The 23,848-nt window shown below is 37.9% G+C and overlaps 1 protein-coding gene across 5 annotated transcripts in view; it reads right to left on the bottom strand.

Annotated features, from left to right (window-relative positions):
• The window catches only part of lap (like-AP180), a 408,339-nt gene that overhangs the window by 46,351 nt on the left and 338,140 nt on the right, over positions 1 to 23,848 (bottom strand). For all 5 annotated transcript variants that reach the window (XM_067157205.2, XM_067157204.2, XM_067157203.2 and 2 more), the window contains exons 9-12: positions 12,859 to 13,024; positions 9,243 to 9,398; positions 7,259 to 7,388; positions 3,396 to 3,482 (exon numbers count right to left, since the gene is read on the bottom strand). In XM_067157205.2, the coding sequence (XP_067013306.2) occupies positions 3,396 to 3,482; positions 7,259 to 7,388; positions 9,243 to 9,398; positions 12,859 to 13,024 (539 nt within the window). The remainder of the gene's footprint in view (positions 1 to 3,395; positions 3,483 to 7,258; positions 7,389 to 9,242; positions 9,399 to 12,858; positions 13,025 to 23,848) is intronic.

Here is a 23,848-nt window from a genome sequence, read left to right on the forward strand (position 1 = left end):
ATGATTAGGATGCAAAATGACTTGATATGTATTAAATTCAACTTGCAAGAAAGGTTATATATTAATAAGCTGTATTTCTCATGCAATGCAAAAAGCAATAAATTGTCACGGTTCACAGGCAGTAAAACAGTTACCTCTAACAGTAAAAAGAACAATTTTTATATTACTCTTTTCATTTTGATTTCTTGGGAGGATCAGTTAAACAGAATACCTACAAATGGTTTAAACAGTTCTCAACGCACGACAGATTAAATTTACAAAATAGGTTTTTTTTAAATATTATTGTTTGTTCAAAGTATATTATTTAAGGCTTACTTGTAATTCTGTGCATGACCAATATAAAAAAGGAATTCTGAAGTAATGAAATTTAAAGGAAATTAATTCAGCCAAATTCATACTAATGGTTAGTCTAGAATATTCACACAGCTTACAATAGAAGTCAAAGTGTTTTGAAAACAGAACTACAGTATATTGAAAACAAGGGCTGCTCTTCGTGTTATGTTAAAAACAATGGTGCAGTCAGATTTGAGGAGAAAATTTCTCTTTGTTACTTCTAGGGACACGATTCAAATCAGCAAACTTGACGTATTTACTATGTCAGAGAGCCAGCCGCTGCCTGTTTCTGTGCGTCACAGGAGGGAAGAGAGGTGCAAAAGCACAAGTTTCTTGTTCATTTCGCGCAGTCTCTTTCCAGCCATAGTAAGGAGTGAAGTGTTCGTTCTGTCCAAAGGTCACTACTACACCGTTGTGAATTGTGCATCGAAGTAGGAGGGGGACATAATGAACATCTACTGTAATCAAAGCATTGGGCATCTTGCATCGATCATTCATTCATTCATTCATTCATTCATTCCATTTATGACTTGAGAGAAGGAATATATAATCGTGGGGCAACAGCATTGCCATCTTCGAGCATGTTAAATAATAAAGAATGTTACTGCAACCCAGCAGACAAGAGAAGCAATCTGGTACATTCATTGACTGACAAGAGTGTTCTTGTACTGTGTGTGTAGCTACCTGTGCATACGCGCAGAGCACTATCTCCGTCTCCATCATACACCCCATGGCACGGCAGCGGCTTGTGCTCTGGCCAACACTGCGAGTTCGTCAATTTGGATCGCGCACCCGGAAGTAAAGTAACTTCATTTTCTCAAAAAGAAAATTTTTCTCCGCCAATCCGATTGCACCATCGTTCTTAAGATAACACAAACAGCATCCTTGATTTTTTTGTCAGTATAGTTCTTTGACATCCTGTATATGTTTCCACTACTTCACTTTTCAAGACAGGAACATCAATGGGAACACACAAAATAATAGGATAAACACAATTACAAGTAAGCATTGGAAAAGAGAGAGCAACAGAAAACATGAAATCACGAAAGGACAAATCCATGTACACTGCCGTCTTCAAAGTAGATAGTCTCTCCCGATCAATCCCAATTCTTCTGCATTCATTTCTTTTCAGTCCCCGACAAGCTAGTTTCTGCTTCCCAGTTTCATCAGGAGGGCAGACATTAACTTCTTTAAATACAATTGGCTCTTACATCGCACGAACACAGATAGGTCTCATAGCAATGACCTGATAGGAAAGGGCCGTGGCCTTAAGGTACAGCCTCAGCATTTGCTTGGTGAGAAAATAGGAAACCACGGAAAACCATCTTCAGGGCTCTAACCCACTAAATCCCGGATGTGAGCTCACAGCTGCGCGATCCTAACCACACGACCAACTCGCCCGGTTAACACTCGTCTTGACAGATGTCTTGATCTGAGAAGTGTAAGATAAAAAAGAAAGCCAGGAGCCCAGGAAAGGGGAAGAGATGAATAGAGGTGGAAAATTCTAGGAACACAGGGCAAAACACAGGGCAAACACTTAATGGAGAAAAGGAACCCAACAGTTTAGTGTTTACCTCTATCTTGATTTTGGGAAGCAGAAATTAGCTTGTCAGAGGCTGGGAAGGAAAGTACGTAGTAGAACTGGGATTGATAGGGAGAAAGACTATTTAAAACAGCAGTGCGTGAAGATGTCTAGTGTCGCGTTTCCTTTTGCGGTTTGTTCGTCCTTTTCTCCCTTTTCACCACACTGACTTCACACTGGACATCCATACCCTCTCTGTTCTATGAAACACCTGATAGCTCTTACTGACGTTTTGTCATCTTTTAAATGCATTTATACCCTCACATTTGGGAAGTCTTTGTACCTTCCAGCAAAAGTGAACTTTCATTATCTCTACTTCAAAAAAATATTTAAAATCAAAATTAGGCAAGACAGGTATATGAAAACATTTATGATAAAGTCTTGAACAAAAGGACATGTAGGTTCTTTTTAATGTAGTTTTAAAAATATGTGAAGACCACTTCACAAGCACTTTACATTTTCTGACTGATATTTTTATTGTTTCATTCTTTTAAAAAGAAAAAGAAAATTATTTTATAAAACACCAATCCTACTACTGACCTTAAGTTGTTAACAGATGGCCAAGGAAACCCTTCAACAACCAAGTTAAGATTCAAGAAGTATGAGGGTAATCCCAAAAAATGAAGTCAATTTTTTTAAATTATTTATAAATACATGAAAGTTTATTTCTATAGTATTTGCGGTACATCATTTTCAAGGTTGAACGTTTATCTATTTTTCTACATAATCAAATTTCGGTTGATGCGTTTTTATACATGTGACAGTTTTTATATGCCCACATCATACCACATCCTGCCATGCCATTGAAGCATTGAACCTTATTTTTCACCTCGTCGCCTATGTTTGCGTTTTCGCCGCTTGGATGAAGAGGTATGCCGCTACTCGTGCGATTGTTGTTTGGTCTCAGGTGTAAAGTGGGCAATCAAGTCCAAACACTTGTCCTTATTGTCTGCATAGCAAAGAGTAAACAATTATGCAAGCGACGGCATCCCTCTTCGCCCAAGCCACGAAAATTCCAACAAACACCGATGACGAGATGAAAGATGAGGTTCGACACTTCCTCAACGGCATGGCAGCTAACTGTTACAGCGTCTACAAAAATGCATCGACCAAAATGGTGACTGTAGAAAAATAGATAAATGTTCAACCTTTAAAAATGTTTAAATATTACAGAAATAAATGGTTCTTTTATTTATAAAAAATAATCGTAGACCTTAATTTTGGGATTATCTTCACATTTATCGAGTAATATTCATAAATATTAAAAATTGTAAATTTTAATTTCTACAATGTTTTAATTCTTCTCATAAGAAATTCAAGTCACAAAATTTGAACTGTAGGTTTGAAGCACTGGATTAGTCGACCTTTCAAATAACTATTGAAGAAGATTTTAAAAGAGCACACGCACACACAATAGGAATGCTAGAAAATTCTTGAGCAAAGAGAAAGACCAACAAACCAGAAAGGATGTGTTACTCACCAGACCCAGTGTCTGTCGTACCAAACACTGAATTGAAACTCTGGTCCGAAACAAACGAGTTTGTGGTAGCTGGAGCTGCTCTGAACCCTGAAACCATAAACAAATCATCCCTAGTTTCTTAAATAGAAAAGACATAAATGTCCCTCCACAAAAATCATATTATATGCACCCTTCTCCTGTGCTGTAGTGAATTCAGCACCACAAGAACACACTGGGGAAGGGGCTTCCCTCTTTAGGAGGTAAGAGTGGGTATATCTTCCATGACCTACCCTCAGCCTACACAAAACTACAGCCTCTCTGTGAAGACTGGAAAGAGGACCGCCAAATGGCAGTCTACTACTTAATATTGTTCTCAGCTTGTTGGTAGTTTGGATAGCTAGCCACTTTGATTTCCAGGACACCAAGATGGTTTGACGTAGCAGAGAAATATCCGCAGCAAGCAAATTAATAGCTTTAGGTTGAAGAAGAAAAGCAACTCATTTCTTTCATATCTTGCAACTGCCAGGAAGACAGTTTTTATGATAATTAGTGACGAGAAATCTCGGAAAGAAGACAGGAAGGCAAAGGATCCACAAAATACAGGAAGATCTCTAAGCAGTTTGACTCAAGATAGGAGATGCAGACAACAAAAATAAAATTAACACCCTTCTCAAGACTCAAATCTTCAGCAGAAATGACAGGACTATAGCGATTTCAGACAAATTGAGAAAATTAAGATTGGTACGAATGAAAAAGTACTGGGCAGATCACAAAAACTAAACAGTACAACCTTCGAAGAGAAAGTAAACGTGGAATGACTCAAGTAGTCCTATGTGGCCAATAAAGTTGTTATTATTATTATTATTATTATTATTATTATTATTATTATTATTAATACAACAACAAGTGCGTATGGACCCAATGGATAATGCAAAGCTCTATTCTGTTTTCTGAGTTGCCAAACAGCTCTCATCCTTTCTCCGTGGATCCTTTTTAGTTTTTCTGTCCACTTTGCTCCAGTCTTTTTCACTTTGTTCTTTGGTTGCACTTTCCATCCATTAACTTTTTTCCTATAGACTCTTCTGTCCGCGGTGTCAGTTGAGTTCATCTGGGATTTTTCCAGATCCTTGTTCACTTCTAAAAAAATATTCCATGGGTAGTGGATGTTCTGCCAGCCTCTTAGTGTAGGGGTAGCGTGCCTGCCTCTTACCCGGAGGCCCCGGGTTCGATTCCCGGCCAGGTCAGGGATTTTTACCTGGTCCTGAGGGCTGGTTCGAGGTCCACTCAGCCTATGTGATTAGAATTGAGGAGCTATCTGACGGTGATATAGCGGCCCGTCTCGAAAGCCAAGAATAATGGCCGAGAGGATTCGTCGTGCTGACCACAGGACACCTCGTAATCTGCAGGCCTTTGGGCTGAGCCAGATCAAAAATTAGATGTATGGCTTTTCAGGTGTTTGCTCTTTTAACCAGCATTTCGTCTTAGGTCTGACACTAGACTCTTCAGAGTGGGATGTGTCAGACCCTACCCACTGATGCTGGGGTGTATGCAGGCAGCAGTCGCTTGGTAGGCCAAGGCCCTTCAAGGGCTGTAGTGCCATGGGGTTTGGTTTTGTTTATTAGATGTTCTATGTAGGTGAGAATCTTGTGTGTCAGTCTACTTGCCGGCAGTCTATGGACGTGCCCATAAAATTTCTGACGTCTTTTACGGATGTCATGTTGAAATGTTGGAAAGCTCTGTCACTTTGCGTGACCTTAGTCTATAACCATCTTCTGTTTTTCAAGGTCAAGAATTTTCCTCAGGATTCTTCTTTCTTCTCTTAAAATGTTTTCTAGGTCATATTTTCCGTTACATGTAAGGGTCTTGCTGGCATACAAGACTTTGGGCTTGATGACTGTATTATAGTGTGATCTTTGCATGGCGGAACAAGCACTTTTTATTGTATATGTTGTGACCTCTACCGAAAGCTTTCCGGAATTTTTGTAGGCGAATTTTCTGGGCAGCCTTCGCCTCCCATTGGTTCAAGTATTTCTCCTAAGTACTTGGAGTGTGGTACTCTGTTGATTTGCCCATAAGTCATGTTCATATTTTGGATGTCAAGTTTTGAGCAGAACTTGGTCTTTTCAAAGGAAATTTGTAGGCCAACCTTTCCAGCACATTCCCTAAGGGTTTCAATTTGTTTAACGGCTGTCAGTACGGCCAGGTCATCTGCAAAAGCGAGGCAGGTTATCTCAATACAGTCTTTGCGTCGTCCTAGTCGTATGGGGCGCTATGATACCATGTCTTTCAATGCCTTCTCCCACTCGTGGACGACTGTCTAGGACGAGGTTGAAAAGAAGCAGAGATAGGCCGTCACCTTGTCTGACGCCAGTTTTAATCGGGAATGGTTCCGAATCTCCCCCATGAATTTAACTTTCGAGGTAGTGTCAGCGAGTGTTGCCTTGATGAGGCTGAGGGTCTTGGAATCAAGCCGCAGTTCCTCAAGAATAACTAAGAAAGACTTTTTTTGCTAGGGGCTTTACGTCGCACCGACACAGATAGATCTTATGGCATGTCATAGAAAGAAAGAGATCCACCTTATCAATACTAAATTTATTAATGTTTTTTTTTTGATGTTTTTTTAATGTTTTCTTATGTTTTTTTTAAATTTAGTATTGATAAGGTGGATCTCTTTCTTTCTATGACATACTACAGATATCAATACAGAACATCATGAAATTTATTAACCAAGATAGATCTTATGGCGACGATGGGATAGGAAAGGCCTAGGATTTGGAAGGAAGCGGCCATGGCCTTAATTAAGGTACAGCTCCAGCATTTGCCTGGTGTGAAAATGGGAAACTACGGAAAACCATCTTCAGGGCTGCCGATAGTGGGATTCAAACCTACTATCTCCCGGATGCAAGCTCACAGCCGCACGCCTCTACGCGCACGGCTAACTCGCCCGGTGAAAGACTGTATCAACCGAGTGGTACTCTTTCCTGAAGTTAATAAAAATGCAGATGACCGGTTTGTTCCTCAGTGCTTTGTATTTAAGTGTTGCCTTCCAAGTTGAATATTTGTTCTGCACACAAGCAACCAGGGCGGAAGCGTGCTTGATATTCGCCAATACTTTGTTCAAGTTCTTGCATTCTCTTCAAAAGGCAAGCTGGAAGAATTTTGTATGCCACTTGGAGAAGAAAAATGCCCCTGTAATTGTTCACGTCAGTCTTATCTCCCTGTTTGTGTAATGGGTGAATGAGGGCACACTTCCAGTCCTGAGGTTATTAATAATAATAATAATAAGTGGTTGTAAGCGCCAATTCAATTTCGTTCCCTACAGTACCATGAGGCTAGAGACAAGATTTGGTTAGATTTTAATGAAAATTTTTTTCCATTTCAACCTATTCTCATTATGTCAGAAACTTACAGAATAGAGGAGGTAATATTCCTTTCCTTCCCTTTTCAGAGGAGTTCTTGCCACAATTCTACTTACCTGGTATTATCCAAATAGATTTACAATCCCACAGAAAAAGAACATATGCTTTACTTATTCTCGGAAATGTAATAGTGGTAGTATGTATAATCTCGCAAGTGATGAAAAAAATAAAACTACAGTGCCAACATGCGAGATGAACGATAACTGTAAGAAGACATATCGGCACGTAGACAACCTGAACTCTCTGGTTAGCGACACTGAATTGAATCCAACAGTTAGAAAATAACTATAAATCAGTACCTTCAGCATTAATAGGGGAAAAAGAATGTTTCCTTAGTTTATTCGCTTACATGCTGAGTACTATAGGAGAGTCTCATTCCTGAGAAGAGGGATACAATTTCTTTAAGTCCAACAAATTGAATTATCAACTTCACACTTGAATGTAGGGAAAAGAAGTAAATGTTACCATTGGAAAGCCACATGTCCTGAGAGGAAGGTTGTACTACAGCAACTGGTGCAGCCTGGGGAACTCCTCCAAACATATCTGCAAAAGGATTCCCACTCAGCTGAAGGAGATCGTCTGATGCTTTCCCCGCCTGCAATACACATTATTAATATAACAAAGGCAGTAAAAAAAACTCTTTCATGATCAAATTCTATTTTAAAATAACACAACATTCTTAGAACAGATACAAAATGAACTTTCTACAGTTCATTCCATATTTCTGGATTAGTTTCATTTACACCCCTACTTGCACCGTGCAATCTTTCAGGTGAAAATACCAGCCCACGATTTAAATCTAAAACCGAGCAAGTGGCTGTGTAGTTTGGGTCACGTAGCTATTAGCTTGCATTCGGGAGTGGGTTCGAACCCCCACTGTCGGCAGCTCTGAAAATTGTCTTCCACGATTTCCCCCTTTTCACACCAAGCAAATGCAGGAGCTGTGCCTTGATTAAGGCCATGGCCACTACCTTTCCAAGACACAAATTGTAAAAAAAAAATGTAAACTTGAGTCATTTTTAAAGACAGTAGTTAAATACAGATGCTTATCACGCCCATCTCTGAATAGAGAAATGTCTTGAAAAATTTGTCACTGCCATTAAACTTGGAATTTTCTTCTCAATCTTCTTTTAAACATTAGAAGTGAAAAATGTTATCTATCGTAAATGTGACTTGTTACATAGTTTTGTTGCCTGCGGTGTGACATTTGCGATGTTCAAAACCATACTGGCGAATTAACGTTTGTATGATTTTGCTGTAAGTAGCGAGGAGTCTGCAATCATCACAGTATTAATTCAGACATCCTACAGGATTATTTAGACTTTTATACAGATGTTTAATTGAACCCGTTATAACATATGTACGGGTGACAAAATTATCTAGGAATCGTCCCCCTACATCCCACCAGAAGCCTTGGAACGGTTAGGTCTTTAAGGCTGTAGATCTTTTTGAAAAACTTGTCCTGGGCTCAAAACTTATTCATTTTTCAGTCAAAGAGCAATGGCTAATATCTATCAGTGATGAACCAAACTACGGGATCAATGATTAAGCCTAATCTTTTCCGTTATTTTTTACAACTGGCTTTACGTCGCACCAACACAGATACATTTTATGGCGACGATGGAACAGGAAAGGTCTAGGAGTGGGAAGGAAGCAGCCCCACCATTTGGCTGGTGTGAAAATGGGAAACCATCTTCAGGGCTGCCGACAGTGGGGTTCTAACCCACTATCTCCTGAATAGAGGATGGTTGCGAAGTTGTACTTCCTCTTAAAACAATAATCACCACCACCACCACCACCATCTCCTGAGTGCAAGCTCACAGCTGTCTCTTTTCTTTTTTTATTATCGATTGCCAAGATCTTACCTCTACGAGTACCTCCAGTGTTTGCAACAAACTATGCCAACATTCACGATTATCTTAATAGCTTCCCTCCCCTCAGTACCTTACATTGGACCTGTTCACTATCAGTGTGCGTAAACAATTCACCCCTCATGCTCCTCAGTTTCAGTCTAAGCGCATTGCTTGACGGACTGTGTAAAACTTCTGGCGTGCCCAATGATGTATGGGTGTTTTATGAGTTAAGTTTTACTTTATTTTTTCAGTTCAAGAATGTGTCAGTTTTGTTTTATTTTCATTTATTTTCCAATTTTTGTATTGTCAAAATACCTTTGAAAATTATTTACAAGTTCGTGCAAATTTATTTACTAGTTCTGTAACATTAAAAATAGTTTTTGCTTAATTTGTGCTATATTTTCATGGCCCTTTATAAAACACCATGCACGCCGCCTCACGGGTTTATTTTTATGCGCCCTCTCCAGCGTTGAAGAAAAAAACAGGTAATTCATAACATACCACTTACAAGGATCCAGCCTAGTATTCAACCCCTATTCTATTTAACAGTCCTTGAAGTTCATACAAACTTGAACGTTGTCTCCTGAAGCACTTACCTGAGAACCGTCGACAGTGGCGGAAGCAGGTGGCGAGCCAAACAGGTCGACGATAGGTTGCTGCGACTGCTGAGCGTTGGGTCCACCAGTGGAGGTTGGTGAGCTCAAGAATGGGTTGGTGCTGGGAGCAGTAGAGGTTGGTGATGACACTTTAGCCTGTAACATACCAGCAGTTCTTTTTTACAACCTATCCCACAGTCATCATGGTAAAAAAAAAAAAAAAAAAAAAAAAAAAAAAAAAAAAAAAAAAAAAAAAAAAAAAAAAAAAAAAAAAAGAAGAGCAATCATTTAAAACAAATATTTTACAGAGTTCTGCCATCCTGTATAAAGGGTCATGAACACAGTTTAGAAACCTCATGATTTTCATCCTGAATTTGAAATAATAATGATTATGATAATTTAAAAACTGAAATAGTAGTTTTACAAAGTATACAAATTACAATAATTACAGCAATTCTTCCTCTTGACTGATCTTGTCTTTTCCATTCTAATACAGTAATTACTAATGGTTATCAATTTCAAATCTCAAGGAGAGAAAGTTTTAAAATTAATCTCTAATAAAGTTTGAGAATACTGCGCTTCCACCTTCAGTGGGGGCCAATAAGCTAGATGTTAGGACCCTTTAAATAATAATCATCAACAACTACCTTTGATGCTTTTGTACAATACTGCATCTAAGAGATCTTTTTTTATCTACCTTTATATGAAAACTAAATAGAATGCAAGTTGTTATTTGCAGTATTTGTAAGGAACAAATGATCAAATATTTCAGAAGAGACTGAGCTAATGAAACTATTTCAATCTTAGTTCAGAGAAAATTATAACGTACACAATTCCTCCCTGGGGTACGAAGGGTGTAACGTAACAGGATCTGGAGAGAACTGGTAAAATCAGGACTACACAAAATATTTCAATAACAAATAAGATAAACAAGCAAACTTGTTAAACAGCCTGGTGACGAGATGGTTAGATGCTTGCTTGCTTGCTTCCTGTGCTCAATCATGTTCCACTAGATTAGTCCACTCTTGCATACAAAGCAACTGACGAGATCAAGTCATCGGCTCATATGAGCGAGCATTGCCTGCAGGCTGTCTTTGGCCGCAGAGAGAGACGGAGTGACGTACCCGGTGAGGAAGTGGGCCACAGTGAATGCAGCACCACATGAGCACACTGGGATGCCTCCCCTCTTTAGGAGGCAAGACTGAGCAGATCTGCACGAAGGGGATTTGAACACAGACCTCCAATCTGACAGGATCGTGCCATAGCAATTACGCTACAGACACAATGGCTGCAATTTGCAGCGAGTATCTTTCATGCCGATTTCTCGTGCATATTTAGCGCCACCACCTTGCAAAGCCCATTTAAATTTGCTCATGAAGCAATATTATTGGCGTACTTCAGGAGCTGATAAAATGGAAAGAGCACGAGATATGTACTTTTAAAATTATTTATCAGCAGGACCAGTCCTCTAATACTCATATCGGCTTTGTGTTGTTTCCGAACACCCTGACGAAGAAGCCTATCTATTTGAAGACACTAGTGTTTGAAGATGTGGAGGTTGTCCTTTTTGAGTTTTCATGATGTGTTGTTGATGAGGGTTGTTCAAAAGGGTCTAACCGCTACGTCCTCAGCCCTTAATGAAATGAGGTGCAACAGAATGAAACAATAATTACAACTTCAAAATTTATCCACCCACTAGAATCTGAAACGAATGACGAGAAAATTACCATTAACCGAATCTATTAGTGGATCCAATTCACAATGCTTTATTTTCTGAGATGATGCTTGTCCAAAGGGGTTCCAAAATCCAGGTCACTGGCTCCTCATAATAGTACTAATCACTGGTAAAGCAGAACCATGATGTTTCTCGTATAGTGGTACCAATCACAGGTAACAAAGAATCCTGTGTTCATCTCCTATTTCTGTTGCTTCATATTCCCCACACCGAACTGCCATTGTGTTCATCCTAGTATGTGTTCCTGTCTCTATAATATGACTTTATAAGGAACACAGATCAAACACACACAGAAAAATAATTCAAGAATCAATCCATGCATATGTTATGCAAAGAAAATCTACAAATGTAAATTCAAAATGGAAATTTAGGAACAAGGATACGAAGAAACTCAGAAGACAAATAGAACTTAGAGGGAATAACAATGAGAAGAGAAGGACCAACATAAAATACAGAAGGACAAAGACGAACTCTACCTGTGTAGGTTGAATAGGTCTATGGATTGATGACCAAAACAACCAGGAAACATTTCCATTAATTGTAAATATATTAATATACTGAGTGAAAAAAAAAAAAAGTTAAACACCCAGAAGGAATGGTCCAATGACATTTCTCACACAGGCATACCATCAGCAGGTATGTAAATGATTTTGAAGTTGCAATGATCTATGATGGCTAGAACAGCCACCAAAGTGCATTAGTGTAGTCACCAAGCTACCGTGTTATTAGGCATAAAGATGGACTACCAACTAGTGGAGTTTCATCATTTTCAGCAATGAATCTCTCTCTCTCTGTTCTGCACTACCATGAATGACTGTCGTCTGCAAGTATGGCAGTGCCAAGGGGAGAGTACACATTCTGCTAATGTTCTGGAGAGGCACACTGGCGATTCCCCTGGAATCATGGTGTGACAAGCCATCGAGGAAGACTTCAGATCACCTCTGGTAGTGATTTAGGGACCTCTGACAGCACAATGGTATGTCAGACATTCTGAGCCCTTATGTGTTACCTCTCATGAGACAGTATCATGGTACAGTCTTTCAACAGGACAACACTCATCCACTCAAGGCATCTGTTTCTATGAACTGCCTGCTCCCTTGGGCACGAAGATCCCTTAATCTGTCCCAGATAGAATGTGTGGGACCAGCCTGGATGTCAATCCTCCCAGTGCCAATATGATAGATCCAGAAACGACATAATACCACACATTATTTCCGGGAAACTCAGGCGTCTTCTATGCCTTCGTAGTTCATTCTCAGCTTATTTGGAAGAGGACCGACTTGACATCACAATGTATTTCAAATGACTATCACTTCTAGAACTGCCATAGCCTATTCCCTGTGTGATGAAGGGTCCAGCCCCTGTAACATCCAATTCATCGCAGTCCATTCCACCAATGTGTGTTTTCACTCTATAAGGGACCATCAAAGATTTGAAGGATGCCATTTGCATCCAAGCAATCTCGCACAATATACTTTGACTTAGTGAGAGTAAGCAAATAAAGTGGCTTGAAGTTCTCGTGCCAAATCATCTGTGAAAGGCCACTGTCAAATAGGGTGGACAGTTTTTTATTACGCGCTTGTAATGACCAAAAGGAAATATGGCGACCAAATCTGCACAGCAGTGAGAGTCCCTGAATATTAACATTTTTTCCTCTATGGTTTACTACCAGTAAATACATACACACAATAAAATAGGAAATACGAAGATACCATTTTTCATACAAAATGGCACTTCATTGGGGGGTGGGGATTGCCAAATGGAGCATGGCAACTAACATATTGGAGAGCAACATTAGGCAACACTGACTAATCTTAAGTACAAGAATATTAAAATAAGACTGAGACCTAGGTACTAAATGGTCAAAATGAAATTCCTCACCTTGTATTGGTTCATGGCTGCTTCCTCTTCTGCCAGAACCTGCTGCTTGAGCGTCTCGTCGATACCGTTGGCGTGAGAGTCTAGTCGAGTGTTAGCTGCCGCCGTACCAAACGCCGTGCTGGTGGAAGACAGTGCAGACACTCCCGACTTTACATTGGTTCGGTTGCTGCACAGTGGGGAGGTGTGGGAGGGGGACAAAACCAAATAAAATAAACAAAATAACTACTCAAAACAAAAAACATTGTTTGAAAAAAGAGAAAGCAGTGTGATGATCTAAGGCATGCAATCTCAACACTTTCAGCCCCATACCGAGTTCTTATATACATGGTTATCTGGGTTTGACTATATTAATGAAAAGAAATACTCCTATACTAGTTTAATGAATATGCTTGTGGAAATGGTGTACACAATACTGAACTCTCGATAGCAACTCGAGACTGATAACTGATGAATTCTCAAAGACATTTATAGCAGGGTTTCCTTAATGAAACCTACTCCTTAAGCATATTGCTGGAGCTGTTGACAAGTTATATTTCAAGAATGTGCATTTAATCCTAGCTGAACTGTGGATGTTTGAGGGCTGCAAATGTACACACCTCTCCACTTCAGTAAGTTAGCAAGAGTAAGAAAGTACTTTGGTAAACATTTGATCAACCCGTGTAGGAAGATTCTCTTGGTTGCTGCCTCGGTGAATAAGAATGTCAACCACGTATCGAAAATTATTGGTTTGACAAGATGATTCAGCCGAATTTTTAAAAAATTGGACGAAAATTCTATGTCCACCGAACAGGATTAACTACCACTACAGAGTTCCACGAAGAAATATGTATGCTGAAACTGGTACACGGGTAGCCTAAATGAAAACTTTCGAAAATCTAGGAGATCATGCAATGATTATTCTTATTTAATATCACTTTTAGTTTGCAAAGGAACAAAATACTTTAAATTATAATGAAATGATTACATTCTCACGCTACAAGAATCTCAAGGAATCTCTTAGTCTTACCAAATGATTTACATTTTTAAAATTATTATTGAAATATGAGAGTTTCATCCTCTGTTAGAGCTTCGTCCCTTCCATACTGAAAGTAAGTTACCTTTCTCTGTAACTGAAAGGCACAAATTTTCTACAGATCATCATACCAAAAAAAAGATTGCAATATTACAACAATATTGATTTTCATTCATTTTGTGGTTATCAAACCCAGGATTTTTAATATTTGTATGGACTTAGGAAGAGTATAAACTAGACAAAAAAGAAAAAAGTCATTAGTTTAACCAATATTATTTGAAACGCATTATCTAATACAGCAGTTGAATTGAAACATTTTCATACAATAAGCACACACAAGAAAATATACAGGGCTGAAGAATTGAGATAATGAGAACCAAACCTATGTAGTCATAACAGTAGGTTTACAGGGCACTTGACCACTGGATATATTTTTTTCCTTTTAAAAAAGTAAAATCTCGTAACTGTGAAAAGTTAGACTTCGTACCTATTTTATATGTGGACGATTCAGTTTGAACGAAGGTTTGATCAACATTCTATTCTTTTTGTGCTACGAGGACCATTTTCATCAGCATCTAACCACTGAATCCAAATACATATGCATGATAACTTGTATGAATTCATATTTTTTAAACTGTTTTTTTAGTTATGAATTTAAAAATAATTTTTAAAGTTTGGATGAAAAGAGTCGTCACCCCCTCCCCCCCACAGTTTTAAAAACAAATTGGAGATATTTAAAAGTGATTAACAATGGTTAAACTTTTTTTAAAGACAAATATTACCCTACATATTAAAAAAAAAATTCCTACAGAGAATACAACATCAACAGCCTCTGGTTTATAGAAGACCAAATCCAAAGCTATTTTATTTATAGTTACCTAAGAGTCTACTGACAAATTTGTTTGGCCACCTTCAAAAAAGCAACAAAATAGACTGAAAATGCCCAATGAAGTAAGTGTTTATGATCAAAATTGGTAGTGAAGTAGTAATTCATTGTAATTCCCTTTTCTATCATTGAAAAAGACCCCTGCTATGTTACTTTGATTCATAGAGTGATACAACATAAACAAGGTCATTAACCTAGAACTGGTAAACTAACATTGCCTGCAGTCATCTTTGAGAATTTTTCTTATCACACATTTGTACCTGATGTTTTATATAAGAGGTAAGGTTCATTTTTTTCCAATCTGCAGTATGGGTAGTCAAATAATATTCATAAGATTATACATTATTTTTAAAATCTGAATATTTAAAATATTTCATTATTCCAAAGGTCTGCACAATAAACTTACTATAATGAGTATTCAGTCTGGTTCTCTTTAGTAAAACTAATTTTCTAATTGAATAGAAACCTGCAAGTTCGAAGAAGGTGGTATGGTTTTATGTTCCCAGGAGAGCTTATAAGTATTTTTTAAGTTTAAAATATTCCCTTAAATTTGCTCTATACCAATTGGACAGTATCAACGACCAAAAACTTCGGTTTACTACAATATTTGAAAAAATATATATGTGGATTAAAATTAACCTTTAAAAATGTTAAATATTAAGATTAATGTGATTAGCCGCCAACCCTGGAGGTCTGCGTTTGATTCCCAGCTGTGCCATTAAATTTGAAAAGCCGTACGAGGAATGGAACAGGGTCCACTCAGCCGTGGGAGGTTAAACAAGTAGAAGAGGGGGTTTCGATTTCTGCCTCAATCATCCTCTGAAGTGGTCTACCGTGGTTTCTCACTTCTCCAGGCAAACGCCAGGATGGTACATTACGCAAGGCCACAACTGCTTCCTTTCCTCTTCCTTGTCTATCCCTTCCAATCTTCCCATCCCCCACAAGGCCACTGTTCAGCATAGGAGGCGAGGCTGTCTGGGCGAGGTACTGGTCCTCCTCCTCAGTTCCATCCCCCAAACAACTATGTCTCACTCCAGAACATTGCCCTTTAAGCAGTAGAGACTTGGAAGGTCAATGATTAACTAAAAAATAATCTGTATTATAATGTATATTTGCAGCTGAAGATATCCTTGAAATGAGGACAAAATATTATATGTCAACGTATCTGTATATTCCTTTAAAACTAAGTGAATATAGTAAACGGTGGACAACTCCCAAAAAAAGTATCATTCAATTTATTAACATGTAAATGAACTATATAATGAATGCAACAAAAATCTGCTTCGCAACATTCAGAAATAAGCAACATGACTAATGATTTTTCGAATACTTTTATATCAAATGAAAAAATTCGTCAGTGTGTTGTAAAGCAATTTACTCCCATCCAAAAGTAGCAGAGAAACTGCTTCACTATAAACATTGTTCCAAACTTTACACAACAAAGTATATAAAAATATAATAGCATTTTGTTTTACATATGTTTTATATGCAAGAATAATTCTTGATGCAAAACAACGACCTAAATTTTTTAGTACATTCTTATTGATTTGAAACAGGACGTTTGATATTGTCAATATCTTATCTCTGATATCCCTCCTGGATGGATGCTTAATTTGCAGCATAGTGAACAAGGAAATTAAATGTGTTTTTTGTTGTTTTATTTAAGTACTGGACAGTTCATTTTGATAGAGAAGTTTCAACCGCAGAAAAGGAAAAATGTGGGTTATTTAGGTTTTATATATATATAATTTCCCTTATCTTCAGCTTGTGATTTCTTGTACCAAACCCTCCACTAGCAAACGTATTTACAACACAAAACATATTATCAATTACAGAGTTTTGATCTTCACACCACCTTCTTGGCACCATTTCAGGCACTACACAAATTCCAACTACTCTAGACTGGCAAAGTGTGACTTTACGATATAAAAACTATGGTCTTTTGATTGTCATCTACAGTGTAACACATGATCATATTGCACAATCACAAAAACAAAACATGGTCACAACAAACAGAAATTAAAAATAAGCAGAGGTTGGGTATCAACAGTGTCACATGTGTTCTGGTGTTGGTGTTACACTTGTGCTTATTATACACAATTGTGATATTCCTATGTGCTGGTGGTTTTTCTTTTGTGATTAATCAGTAATTTTAAAAAATCTTTTGTCACCTCATATAGTAATGAAATGAATGACAGATCTATAATAAGAAAGAGGTCTTTATATTAATAATGTGCTCAACTTATTTAACTATACAAATTCAGAAACAATGTAGACTGATTATCCATTGGAATTTTATGCACATTTGATACTTATAAAAGTAAAAAATTGCTTACAGTCAGTGAATAGTTCCTTTAAAATGTTGTTTCTTTTTAATTTTCACAATGTTTTATATCACAAATTTTATATACATAAATATTTGAGAGCTTTTATTTTACTGTTAAGTGGATGTGAATCTTCCAACAGAAGTTCCGACATCCACAATACAGCATCCGATATTGGAAATTACTCCACGATTGTCGAACTTTCTGTGAGGAAACTGTACCAGAAGAGCCAACCAGTCAACAGTTAAGTAAAATAAGAAATTGTTAAAATATTCTCCCAAATTTTCTTTAGAAAAATTAATCCCTACATCCTACAACTCAAATCTATACAACTATAGAAGTGCTAATCCAGCTATTAATAATTTTTCAGAATGCTCAAGATAGAGGGGCAGGGGGAACAATTCTTTGAACATTAAGGGTAAGCTAACACTGCTGCTGAAATAATCTTAATGTTTCAGTGGGTGAAAATATCTAAGTCGCCTGACAGGTTAATGCACTTTGACATTACGAACTAATTATGTTCCGAAAAAAAAAAAAATCATTGTATTTAGCAAGCAGAGTCACCAATGCTGAATGCTGGTGGGAAAAAATGGGGCCGAGATGTAGAAATCAACACCGGAATGGACAATGCAGCAAGTGTGTTTCTGAAATTAATGCCTCGAATTCAAAATAAGCTGCCGTGTTGTGAAGTGTCCGTCTTACTGGCGCACTCTGCGGTGTCGAAGGATTGACACTGAAAGCTTTGTCAACAAACCATCTGTAGTCTTCGAAATTTGGATGTATCGCACAATCCTCACGATACAAAGGGTAGGCTGTGTCGCCAACAACGAGGTACTCCATCAAGCCAAGAAATCGTGAAGTCTGAACCCTCACAAAACTGAGGAAAGCAGCCTATACAAGTCAAATCTTCCAAAATTGCAAATACATCCCAAAATACCTGGTCATAGAAGGAAGACAGAAGGGGAACATGGACATGGATCCTCCAAGAAAAGTTCCGACATCCACAATACAGCATCCGATATTAGAAATTATTCCACGATGGTCAAACTTTTTGTGAGGAAATTGCACCAGAAGAACCAACCAGCGAACAGAAGCAGATTGAGGCAGAAGCCATCACATCTTACAAATGCCATGATTTAAGCAGTTGGCCCAAAACATAACACACCACAATTCTTTTTCTCAGCCCCCAACAATGGTACGAATGAAAAACGTTAGATATGAATTCTTTGAAGTTTTCGAAGTGCGCGCCAAAGTTTCAGTTTCTTCCGACAGATTGTGTCCTCACAGCATTGGTTCGTATGATGATTTATGGGGTTAAAAGTCCGGTTAAGTTTTGCAAATAGGAAAAGCCCTCTGTTTTAATTACTGTATTGATGGGGTGAAAGTTCCTTTTGGGGATCACTAAGTATCTAGGTGTTAATATAAGGAAAGATGTTCATTGGGATAATCACAAACGGGATTGTAAATGAAGGGTACAGATCTCTGCACATGGCTATGAGGGTGTTTAGGGGTTGTAGTAAGGACGTCAAGGAGAGGGCATATAAGTCCCTGGTAAGACCCCAACTAGAGTATGGTTGCAGTGTATGGGACCCTCACCAGGATTACCCGATTCAAGAACTGGAAAAAATCCACAGAAAAGCAGCTCAATTTGTTCTGGGTGATTTCTGACCGAGTAGCGTTATAAAAAAGTTGCAAAGTTTGGGCTGGGAAGAATTGGGAGAAAGAAGACAAGCTGCTTGACTAAGTGGTATGTTGAGAATTAGTGTTAGGTTTGATGGTCCACCCAATCAACACACACCACTTTACAAGTGAAAATTATTCAATATTAAAATATATTAAACATACTTTGGAACATATTTGGTCTAATTTGAGACTTCTTCAACCATAATGGCTCATAACAAATTTAATTATAATTTAAATACAAATCAGGTACCTGATTTATGCCTTGAGGTAGTACTGTGACTGATGATTCCTTCAATGAAAGGCAAAACTTTGTCTCGTATGGAAATAAAGATAAATCTCTAACTGTTTAAAATTTTAATGTTTTGAATAGGTGATATTATAAACTAATCAATGGAATGGCGCCATCCTGACTCTCCACAGAAGAAAAAATTCAAAGCAACTGCTTTCGCTGATAAGGTTTTGGGACTGTGATGGTGTTGTACTCATTGACGTGATGCTGAGAGGCAGCACCACATAATCTGAGGCATATGGGAACATACTCATACACAAACTCAAGAAGTGCTTCCAGTGACTCATACACTAAACAACCCAGGAGATTGCTTTACCATAACTCGTGCCCTCACACAAGTTTGAGGACGATGGAACACATCGCGAAACAGGGTTGGACAGTGTTACCCTATCCAACCTATAGCCCTGACTTAGCTCTCTGACTTTCACTTGTTTGGGCCATTAAAAAAAAAATGTAATTTGTGAGAGACATTTTGGGGATGACAAAGAGGTGATTCACACTGTGAAGAAATGGCTTTGTGAACAGAACAAGGAGTGGTACCGACAGGGCCTTGTGTTTTGCTGGAGAAAGGCCATAGAACGAGAAAGATTACGTGGAAAAATAGGGAGTGTAGAAGAAATATCATTCTTTCTTGTGTATAAGTTTCATTGTGTTCAATAAATAATTGTTGAAAAAATAAGTGCATTCGTTTCGGGGCTACCCTCATACATATTCAACATAAAGAGAATGGCCATGGCCGCCACCACAAAGCTGAGTATGGAAGGACTGTACAGTTACAAAGAACAGAAAACTGCAACTAGCTCACTCCCTGATATTCCACAAGACCTGGACAATCAAACAGGCAGGTAAAAGGAAAATAGAGGTCTTCAAGATATGGGTTTAGCAATGCATTTTCCTAATTTCTTAGACTGAATCCATGCTGGAGGAACTACACAACCAGACTAGGCTTCTCAGGCAGATCAGCCAGGCTTGCCTCTGGTACTTTGGACACATCACCAGAAGAAGAGGCCCCCCGGAGAAGCTTGTGGTGGAGGGAAAGATTAATGGGAAGAAGCCGCGAGGAAGACATCCAATCAGATGGGTGGACCAGCTGCAGCCTCTGGAGGGGAAATCTTTCCACGAGACAACCCTTGTAACGACATACCGCCAGACTTGGAGATAGCAAAATCATGAACGCCATCCTGTTCTGTCGAGAGTAAGAGTACCGAGGAGGGGGAGAACATATCCACATTGAGTCAACAGTGAACCATGAGAGGCAATTTTGCAAGTGAAAAAGATCAGTGCACCCAGTCTTAATGTAAAAAATAAAATAAAAAATGAACCACCACTGTGCATGACAATTGCCAGATGATACTGTGTTTTTTCTGCCTCTCTAGTAACTTGCTTCCTAGGTTAAAAGTTGGTAAAAATGTGTTGCTGAAAGCCTCTGAATCAACAAGCATTACTTAGACAATGGCTAATAAATAAATTCTTTTCACAATTACCATTAGTAAACAGTGCTTTTATATTCCTTTCCAGAGGATCGATAAACTCCAATTTAACAACAACGCCCTGCACCACCAGTTTAAAAAAAAAGTGAGGATCACAATACGCATGCATTAATTCGGAGGAATTAATGAACATTTTGCACATGTGCTACAGAAATCTTTAAGACATTACCACCACAGTTGAAACTTCTAGAAAGTGAAACAATTGTGCTTTAGAAAACTGTGCCCAGTGAGTATCTGGATTTTATTGAATTTTGGTTTGGGATAACACTTAGTGAACATAACATTTAAGAAATGATAAATACTGAAGGAAAACAATCTAGTATATTAAGATAATTTTATTCAGTCAGCTCATCAGATTTGAATAAAACATCTTGCACTTTAATTACACTTTCTAATGAAACAAAAACAACCTGTCAAAGCTATACTCAGATGCCAGAATATTAAAAGAATAAATCCAAAATTTGCCATTAGAAAACAAACATAATTTAACATCCCACCCATTGTTATAGAAAAAATACTGGTTCATCCAATTATGTTGGAACCGGAGCAGTGGCTGGCAGCGACTAAGCCAACAGCTGCATGCGATGGAGGAGAGCATGCAGGCACTATGGTTCTGCGTTTCTGTGTGAGCAACACTTCTGTAGAATGTGAAGTGAGAATGAAAAAAATTTAAAAAAATAAAGTCTATTCCACATCAAGTGGATGTTTATGATTCATATATTCGTAGGGAGTCCGCTTGTACACTTATATTATTTGAAGAGAAGTTCCTGGGTGTTTGAGTTCAAAGTCGAGGGACAGTTCATAGAATAGTTAGTAAATGTCATGAAATGGGAAATATTAATGATATGAAGCAAAGAAGGTAACATCTAGTGCTAACAGAAAAAAAAGTAAGACATCAGACAACGCCCGCAAAAATTCTAAGAAATCTCTTAGCCATCTTTCTGAGCAAACTGAAATTTCTTACGGTTCCATACAGAGGGCTACAAAGTTACTGAAATTAAAACCCTATTAATGTACTGTGGTGCAAGAACTTAAACCCCTGTGTGTAGGATTAGATTTAGTGAATGGATTTCGAATTAAGTGCACGATGGAGAAATTTATTCCCATCCTGTTCTCTTCTCAGACGATGCGTAGTTTCACTTACATGGGTACATAAATTCTCACAAGAGCAGATATTGGAGTGGCAAAAAATGTAATCTGCTCCATAAGAAACTTCATGATGAGAAATTAGGCATGAGTACTTTTGAAGTGCATTAGAATTTATTAGGCAGTTACCCCAATTTGCTCTTGCATTGCCCAGCCAGTGGGAAACTATACCTTGCCAGCCTCTGCCTCACCTCAACTGTGGTTCTGCATTAGTTGGATGACCCTGTATATAAATAGGAGATTGGAAAGCTAAGAATGCCATAATGTTGTACTGAACAGGAGGTTACTGACCAGCTACAAATCCATTTTTATTGTGTGTGAAGGCAAGCACCTGCCTACCTAAGCTAGCCTCTATTTTCTTTCATGAACTACAAAAAGTCAGTGATCATTGTTCTAAGGGGAAGTAAAACTAGAAGATTCCTTTCATAAAACTAAATGAAAATAAATTTTATATAGCACCAATTGAAACAATAAAAAAATCAATGGCATATATTTTCAACTTTGTTCAAATTCCCATTAAGACTGTCTGGAAATGGTATTTTAAGCCGAGTTAATTGTTTTCAGCATAAAAGGAAAAAGCTATTTTTCCAAAATAATTTTTCATTCAAAATAAATTGATAACTTAAGAAAAAAGTTTTTACCGTTAAAAATTTCTTGTTTTTCTCTGGGTACTCTGGTTTTCTCCTGTCTTCTTTCATTCCAGCAACACTCTCCAATATCATTTCATTTCATCTGTCAGTCAATCATTGCCCCAGAGGAGAGCAACAGACTTCAGCAGCCAACACAGTTCCTATCCTCGTCGCTTTGCCCTTTGGGAGTTTTCATGTTTGTTCTTGGCTTTGGCTATCCCTTGTTTTTCACCCTCAATCCACACTAACCTGACACACTATTTATCCCATTGTGTGTTTCTTTCCCCTTTACAATCTCGCTATACACAACTGTCATATGTCGGTTCCTTTAAATTAAATTAAAAAGTTGATGAACCTACCGTGAAGAGTACCTTGATAATACATAAGGCTTCCATACAATGTTTTTATACCAATTTTGCTAAGTAACCAATTAAAATATTCTGTTTTAACCACCCAGTCAAATATAGTTTTCTTATCACTGCCTTAGATGAAGTGCAGCCTCCGGATCCCAAGATAGTGGGTTCACACCCGGCAGAGGTAGTCTGATTTTTGAGAGGCGCAAAAAGTCTATTCGACACTCCACGTTGTACAATGATGGCATGTAAAAGATCTCTGGCGACACTGTCAAGTTTAGTTAATCTAATCACAAAGATAATGCACATGAAATCAGCATTTACCAACAAGATCTGAAGCAATAACATTATGTCCAATCCAATTCACTTTCTTTCAATATTTATCATTTTAAAGTTTTCATTGCTAAAGAGCAGGTATGCGGTCTACATAGTGTAGGAACTACTACAGTAAGTTTTGCACATATGCTACTGTCCTGCAGGAAAGAAAAGGTATTCTTGTCTATAGTACTGAACTTTCTATCTATTTCTGCTATGAAGACAGAAGACTGTGGCATGCAAGTTACGCAAAATTAAAAATGTACATTAATTAACACAAAATGAGAAAAAAATGTATAATAATAAAACCAACTCATCACTAATGAATGTAATTTGTGTTATCCAGGATTGTAGGAAAAGAAAAAAAGGTTTTGTTTCAATTGTATTTTGTACAAGGCATAGCAGCAAAAAAAAATATTACAAAACCATATTCAGAAACATTCATTACAAGCATCAAATAGATTCTATGAATTTCATTTTAAAGTCAAGACAGCGCAATACTTCTAAGTATAAGGCATAAGCCAAAGAAATTTACAAGGAACATTTTAAATTTGGAAGGAAAATCAAGATGAGAATTCTATATTAGTTAAGCTGTTTGTTTTTTCAAGTCTAATACTGTTACCATATGCTTTTTCTTTTTTCAGGTAGTTTATTGCTGCCTCTGTGGATTAGTGGTAGAGCGGTTATCAGATTTTTTTTCCAGGTAGTTTATAGCTGCCTCTGTGGATCAGTGGTTGAGTGTCAGCCTCCGGATCCCAAGATAGCGGGTTCATACCCGGCAGAGGTAGTCGGATTTTTGAGAGGCGCAAAAAGTCCAATCGACACTCCACGTTGTACAATGACGGCATGTAAAAGATCTCTGG

The sequence above is a fragment of the Anabrus simplex genome, chromosome 13 (genome assembly GCF_040414725.1).
Source record: "Anabrus simplex isolate iqAnaSimp1 chromosome 13, ASM4041472v1, whole genome shotgun sequence".
Classification (NCBI taxonomy): Eukaryota; Metazoa; Arthropoda; class Insecta; order Orthoptera; family Tettigoniidae; genus Anabrus; species Anabrus simplex.